Here is a 7,931-nt window from a genome sequence, read left to right on the forward strand (position 1 = left end):
AGGTGTTCTCCGGCCCGTGTTCTGAGAGCCCGGGTGCTGGGTGGTTTGGCACCTGATGCAGGCACTCCTGAGCTTCCCCAGGGCAGCGCGAGCAAAAGGACCACCCTTTACAGGACGGGGCCTATCCCGTCTTACCTACATAAGAGCAGCCGCCTGTGTGTGCCTCGTTCCAACATGTGGACTCAGACAAATGGTATTTCTTGTATAAATCCCAGACTTTTTCTGTCTTGACAAGACATTCTGACATCCCAGAAAGTCCTAATTGAGCATGATTTTATGAAAAAAATAAAATGGCAGTTGTTAAATGGAGACTTAGGTCAATACCAGAGGTTTTGATACCTATTACCCTCGGAGACTCAAAAAGCCCCTCCCTGGTCTTTTGGATTGACCTCCTTGAAAACCCGAGACCCACAGTGGTTTTGCATGTGCTAACATCTCCTAGGAATGGTAAGGAGGCCTGACCATCCCTTCTGTCCCAGTTCCCTCTCCCTCCCCCACAGCTCTGCCTCGAGGTGACTCCTCCAACAAGGAGCTCTGGGCGGGAAGGATGGCAGGCTGGCTGTAGAGTAGAGGAGGGTCCAGCAGAGGAGAACTTACAAACTTGAGAAAAGGGAGAATTGCCAGAGGTTTAGGGGGGTTTCGACCAAGAACCAAAGGAAATGAGTCACCATAGATAGGAGGCATCTTGACAGGATGGGCAAAGGTGGGGAAAAACACTAGACTTGTAAGGGAAGCAGGGAAAATGGATAGATAACCTGGCTGCCATTTGGGATGGAAGTGACTCAGTGACTGAGTAGACAGAGATGCGGTAAGGACTGGAGTATGACAAGCTCTTGGCATAGTCATTCCTACATCCCTGGGGAAGGAAGTAGGCAAGAGAAGCATCCCCATGGTAACAATTATGAAAAGCCCACACGGTAGGTATTGAGAGATTAGCCTGAATTGTATATGCATCCAAATCTCTCATCGTCTACAGCCTGATGGAGATTGCTTTGGCTTGCTACCGCTGATGTCAAATAACATGACTAGCAAATTCCCCTTTACTGTCAATTTTTGCTGCTGCCTTTTCTTTCCTCTTAACATTCCCTTTAAGGTGCGTGCTGGTGAATTAAAATTTAAGCCATCCTGCATATGGGCTAATTTTCTATTCTAGCTCACATCAGCCGCATCCAGGTGCTGTCTTTCTAGAAGCCAGGAGTGTTAATAGCTGTCTCAGGAATAGCTGGTATAAAGAGAAAACCTCAGAGAACAGAATTATACTCCAGCTTAACCTCAATGCTCCTTGTATTCTCTTGTGAAAGCAAGATGCCCAGATGCAAGGCGGTTTGTTCCCATGAGTGACTGGGGGCACTGCCTCTAATATCAGATGTGGCTGACAAGAACATTCCCATTTGCCTCCAGTAACCTTCAGTGATCAGGACAACCAAAGGCAATTTACATATTTTATTTGGAGCCGGTATTAGTTTCTTGAGATTGCTGTGGCCACCACAAATTTGATGGATTAAAACAACAGAAATTTATCTTCTTACGGTCCTGGAGCCCCAAGTCCAAAATCAAGGTGTCAGCTGGGCCATGTTCCCCCCTGAAGGCTCTGCCACCTTGGGTGGCTCCAGACTTCCTTGGCTTGTGGAAGGGATACTCCAGTCTCTGCTTCCAGTCTCATTGCCTCCTCTTTCCGTTAAAAACAAACAAAATAACCTCCAAACTCGTTTATAAAGTAACAGAGCCTTCCCAGACCACCGTTACTATAACACAGGGTGTCTTTCTCCAGATTTTGTTTTAGATGCATAAACAGATTTCCCCCCACAAAAAATGGGTATAAAATATCAAGTGCCTAGGCCCATCTTATTGCCTCCTCTTCTGTCTCAAAACTTCCTCTGCTTTCCTCTTATTCGGCATGTAAATGCACCTTTAGGGCCTACCCAATAATCCAGGGTAAATTCCTCAAGCAGTGTGGTGATTGCGGGGTGAGGGGGTATGGGGGGGAAAATGGTGACGGAAAAATAAATATTCACAGATTCCAGGGATTGTTGTGGACTTAGGTTCTCAGAGGCCACCATTCAGCCCACTGTATATATCCAGGTTAGAAGACTATAATAAAGTATTTTTTAAACAGAGAAATTTGAATATGGACTGAGTATTAGATGGTATTACCAATTATTAATTTTGTTAGATGGTAAAAATAACATGGGCTTTTTTAAAGTTAGGGATACATTCTTAAGTATTTATCTTGTCCCCTCTGAATAAAAGGTGAGTCAAGATGAGCCACATTTGCCCGGATGGTGTGGCTCAGTGGTTGAGCTCTGACCCACGAATCAGGAGTTCACCATTCAATTCCCGGTCAGGCACATGCCTGGGTTGCAGGCTTGATCCCCCGAAAGTAGCTGATCAATGATTCTCATCATTGATGTTTCTCTCTCTCCTCGCTTCTCCCTTCCTCTGTCTGAAATCAATAAAAAACATTAAAAAAAAAAAGATAAGCCATTTACTAACTGCTGAAGGGTAATGATTGTGTATCTTATAAAATGTAAGTCAATGACTGTAATCTCTTGTGCCAGAATAAGTCCAAGTATCAATGAGTGATTTCCCCCTGATTTTATTGCTATACATAACTTGTCAGAAATTTTATTTCTAAGAATTTCTCCTAAGAGCATAACCCAAATATTGTGCAGTGTGGTGTGTGCAACAATACTGGATTAAATGAATTATGTTATAGCCATACACTGGAACAGTATGCTGCTATTAAAATGTCAATATTTATTGACATGAAAATATGGTCAAAATAAATTAAATGGAGAGGGGTTATATAGCCATATATCGTATCAGTCCATATTTGTTAATAACAAAAATATATACATGCGCAAGCATACACAACACACAATTACACATATGAAGGAGTATATGCCAAAGACCACGATTTATACCAAAATGTTAACACAATGTTATTAACTCTGGATGGTGAGTTTGCAAAATTCTTATTCTTTACCTTTGAGCAGTATTTTTTTTTTCTGTTATGAACACTTCGTACAGATACAATTGAAATATAAGTGAGAACCACAGACTTTAGGATCACCATATGATCTTCAGGAGGCAGTATGTGTGCTTGGGGTAGGAAGCAACACTTGCTTCCAAGAACTGTGTTGCCTCTCCTGACACTTCCCACAGTGTATCCATACAGGTTCCACGGGTGTCACAGGAAGGGCCAAGTGTCTCAGGTTTTCAGAAATGATATTTCAGAATTAAGACAGTAATTCATTCTGTTGACTATGCATCACTTGGCACACATTCATTGAGCCATAGAATCCTTTGATCTGCATCCTACATAGATTAGGACTTTTACTTAACATATTTTAGGAAATATCAATGTGAAGAACAAGGACTATTTATACCCCACACTTCTGCTGAGCTTCTGGCCTGTTTTCTCAGATTCATCTCAAAACAGCCTCATATTTATCACATCTTTGCAGTTTCAAGCTTTATAGTTTTCAATATACTTTGCATCTTGCTGCCAATTCAGAGCAGTGTTTTTCAAACTGTGGATTTCCATCTACTAGTGGGTTTAGGAATCAACTTGGTGGTCACAATGCACATTTTTAAAATATCAAGATAAAATTCAGAGGGTAATAAGTCATGTTTTTGTAAAACTTGTGTCCACATATACTCATGACACGTAATATGAAATACATTTATTACTGAGTTGCAATAAAAAAAGTGAAAGCCAATGAATTAAAGAGATTAATTTATTGGGGAATAGATAAAATGAACACCTATTTCAAACACCCAAACCCTTTCCTTGTATATATTTGGTAAATTTAAATTAAAAAATTATCAAAGGAATATAGTAAGCTAGATCTCCAATTTAAAAACAAGTACCAAAAGTTTAAATACTGGTTCCTTAAAGTTTTTCTCAAACTACCATAAAGAATTTAGATTCTCAATTAGTTCACAAAAGCCAATTTAAACAATGTAGCTGCACTACAGTACTAATGTTATTAAATTACTCTACCTTGTTTATTTATTGTATCAGAAGTTCAACATATCTCCAAGGACACATTCTCCCCACACCCACACCTTGGTCCCAGCACCAAGCAACGCCTCAACATGCAGACAAACGATGACCATTGGGCAGGGCAAGCTGTGCTTCACAGTTCAGAGGAGGAAAAGATAGGAAGTCTAGCAGCCTAGGGAACTGAGGTAGAATATGGGGCCCTCCAGACATCTTCCACACGCCCCAAGTCTTTCCCCTCATCTGCATCCCAACTCTGGTACAAGGTCAAACATGACAAAGACATCTGCGTATCAACAGTGGTTTATTTTTCTATTTTAATCAGTTTTTTGGAGATTGTCTACTAAAAAAGGTTCACTCTACCTTTTTTCAGACCCTCAAACTGCTCTAATAAAAAATATATATCATCTCACTGACTTTAATATTGGTAATTTCACTATTGATATATGTTGATAAAATCATTAACTTTTTATCACCTGATTGCTTTTATCATAAACTGTTAAGATAAAAAAAATTCTGTTACCAACAAATTTCTCTGCATCAAGACAGACATGGTCAGTGCCTAGAGACGCATGAGTATCTCAAATTCTGGAAGTCTGGGTTATGTAGAACGCCATTCTCTATCTAATTCTGCTTTTATGTCCTGGGAAACAGCTGCTCTATGAAGCCCCTCAGTAAGATGCTTAGAATGTAATACAAATACATTAACCCCAGCCTCACTTCTATGGGCAGAACACAGACTGCCATTCCGGACAGGATTTACCCCACCTGGAACAAACATTCACCAAGGTACTAACATTCCCAGGTGAACTTACTAGCGCTAAGTGGGAACCAGGTTTTCAGTATGCTACCCAGTCAATCTCTTTCGGCTGTGCCAGCTGCTCGATCCCAGTGCTCACTGGCCCCACTCCAGCAGCTGCAGGAAGGGTTCTGTGCAGCCTGAGCTTGAGGGAGATGTGGCACAGCTGGCTCATTCTTTAATCACCACCTAAGCACACGTCCTCTGGTTTGCCCATCAAGTAGATGCAGTTTAATCCACATCACAAGCCCCAGGTCCCACACCTAGACGTTCACATGTCTCAGGGAAACTGGCTGCAATCGCGCGCCTCTGAGCAGCAGCCCGGGCCCTCCAAGGGCAGACATGTTCAGTCATAGCTAACACATGCCCGCATTTTCTGGTTTTACCTCTTGCTTTTGTGTACCAGGAAAAGTTTGGGAGTTTAACTTTTCAGGTTCTGCCAGGCAACCTTTTATTACATTGAAAAAGCAACACTAGGCACTAGATCTTGCAAAATATGTTTTGACCAATTCTAAACTTTCTGAAATTAAAAATGCATAACCACTGTAAAGTTTTTAATGAACAAAAAAAGTTAAATACAAACTTTCATATGCAAAATAGATTATTCTAACCTCAGAGCCAAGTACTAAATTTTCTTCCACAATTTTTCTTAGGGTGGAATGGGGGGTGGGGGGTGGGGGGAGTGTAAATCCTAATGAATACAAAACTTAATTTCAGCTTTCTATATAGAAAAAAAAAAACTTTGAGGAAAAATAGCTTTAAGCTGAATAGACCCTTCTGAAATAAACAGCTCAGGCCAGCCTTTACAATTCTGAGGTTTACCCTCAACCAGATCTGGGGTAAAAATGAAGATTTAGGGTTTAGTTACTTCAAATCCAGTTTCAAGAGCAGCGGTCACCTCATTTCCAGAAAGAAAAGTCTCTCGAGACCAGCGGTTCTCAACCTGTGGGTCGCGACCCCTGTGGCGGTCAAACGACCCTTTCACAGGGGTCGCCTAAGACCATCCTGCATATCAGATATTTACATTACGTTTCATAACAGTAGCAACATTACAGTTATGAAGTAGCAACGAAAATAATTTTATGGTTGGGTCACAACATGAGGAACTGTATTTAAAGGGCCAGAAGGTTGAGAACCACTGCTCTAGACCATTACAGTCTTCAGAAGATGCCTGGGCAGCCAGAATCCTTTGGCCACAGTCCACTTTCCCGACACCATGCTGGTGCCGGAGTCTCTGCCTTCCCTGAAAGGCAATCAGAGCCCTACCCCCAGCGCTTTTCCTGGCATTTTCAAACCTCAAAAAAAAAAAAAAAAAAAAAAAAAAAAGACCTCCCGCTTCAAGTTGGCAGTTACTGCTCCAACGTCAGAGAAGTCAACTAACACTTCCTTCCTCCCACCCCCACTGCTTTCCCGCTACATCTTCAGCAGGGAATGGCAGCTTGATTAACAGTCTTTTCAGAAATAAATAGTTCAAACAATTCAAAGTTAACTGTAAAAGAGCAGCAGAAAACAGCCACTGCCCATTATGTATGCAAATGAGTGAGTGAATGAATACATGTGAACAAACACAGAAAACAACAGCTCACAGAATAAATCCTGCATTTTCCACATTCACAGGGGGGAAAAATCTTTTTTAAAAAAGTATTAATTAGCGTTTGTTCCTATGTGGGTTGAATAGTCCAGGCTCTGAGCAGGCACAGTCTTACAAACAGGTTGCAAGCAGCCCTCCGCATACCAAGTCAGGACACTAGGGTGCAGGGCCTTCATGCATGTCTGACAGCTCAGTACCTGTGAGAGAACTGGCGATGCAGGGACTTTTAAACCCACAATGCATGAGGTATATGAAAACGTTCGTCCGTGAAAGAACCACCAGCAGCTAAGGGACTGGGCCAGGCATTCTCACAGCAACTGCTGATGAAGGATTTCCCACACCATCTTCTTCCGGAAGAGAGGCATCTGGTGCTGCAAAGAATCCACCAACAACACATACATTAACTCACTTGCACAGCATCAACAACTTTTAGGTGAATCATGCAAATAAAGTAAGATGCCATGTCCATTAGGTATGCCTTAACTTTTTTTTTACATTCTGGTGCAGACTTATGAAGCCATGAAAAAGGAGGTTTATAATGTTTATTATTATACTAGCGGCCCAGTAACTAAATTTGTGCAGGGGGTGGGGGGGAGGTGTATTCCCTCATCCCGGCCTGCACCCTCTCCAGTCGGGGACCCTTTGGGGGAAGTTCTACCGCTGGTTTAGGCCTGATCCCTGGATGGGCCTAAAGCGGAGGTTGGACTTCCCTCTTGTAATCTGGGACGCTGACTCCTAACCACTCACCTGCCTGTCTGCCTGATTGCCCCTAATTGCCTCTGCCTGCCTGCTTGATTGCCCCTAACCCAGGGGTGGGCAAACTTTTTGACTCGAGGCCCACAATGGGTTCTTAAACTGGACCGGAGGGCCGGAACAAAAGCATGGATGGAGTGTTTGTGTGAACTAATATAAATTCAAAGTAAACATCATTACATAAAAGGGTACGGTCTTTTTTTTTTAGTTTTATTCATTTCAAACGGGCCGGATCCGGCCCACGGGCCGTAGTTTGCCCACGGCTGCCCTAACCCCTCTGCCCGCATGCCTGATCACCCTTAACCTCACTGCCTGCCTTCCTGATCACCCCTAACTTCTCTCCCCTGCCGGCCTGGTTGCCCCCAACTGCCCTCCCCTGCTGGCCTGATCTCGCCCCAACTGCCCTCCCCTGTAGGCCTGATCGCCCCTAATGGCCTCTGCCTTGGCCCCCACCACCATGGCTTTGTCCAAAAGGAAGTCGGAAGTCCAGAAGATGGCCGGTTGACCCGTCTAATTAGCATATTACCCTTTTAGTAGTATAGCTACATTATATAGGATAGGATTGCTTAAATGGGGGGGGGGCATTTTTCATCAGGAGGAGATGCTTTTGGCAGACAAAAATACATAACCCCTATGTCTGGACTGATATCCAGTTGTATGCACTATATTGCCAAACTGGTTATTAAAAAAATTGAACCGCTTTCTTACACCTTACACCAAACAGCTGTTGCCCTTAAAACCCCTCATCAGCCCTCCACCTTAGGTTCTGCCTTCACAGTTCA

The 7,931-nt window shown here is 42.9% G+C and overlaps 1 protein-coding gene and 1 long non-coding RNA gene across 2 annotated transcripts in view; one reads left to right on the forward strand and one right to left on the reverse strand.

The window, feature by feature from the left end:
- The first annotated feature begins 854 nt into the window (after positions 1 to 854).
- LOC107184600 lies at positions 855 to 4,993 on the forward strand. The gene is made up of 3 exons (XR_001515492.1): positions 855 to 868; positions 1,454 to 1,456; positions 4,920 to 4,993. It is a non-coding gene; the product is annotated as an uncharacterized LOC107184600 (long non-coding RNA).
- A 1,114-nt stretch (positions 4,994 to 6,107) lies between these two features.
- SENP2 (SUMO1/sentrin/SMT3 specific peptidase 2) overlaps positions 6,108 to 7,931 on the reverse strand; it is a 34,925-nt gene continuing 33,101 nt past the window's right edge. Inside the window, exon 18 of the mRNA XM_006773330.2 lies at positions 6,108 to 6,767. Coding sequence (XP_006773393.2) covers positions 6,705 to 6,767 — 63 coding nt within the window. The 3' untranslated portion in view covers positions 6,108 to 6,704. The remainder of the gene's footprint in view (positions 6,768 to 7,931) is intronic.

The sequence above is a fragment of the Myotis davidii genome, unplaced genomic scaffold (assembly GCF_000327345.1).
Source record: "Myotis davidii unplaced genomic scaffold, ASM32734v1 scaffold626, whole genome shotgun sequence".
Lineage (NCBI taxonomy): Eukaryota > Metazoa > Chordata > Mammalia > Chiroptera > Vespertilionidae > Myotis > Myotis davidii.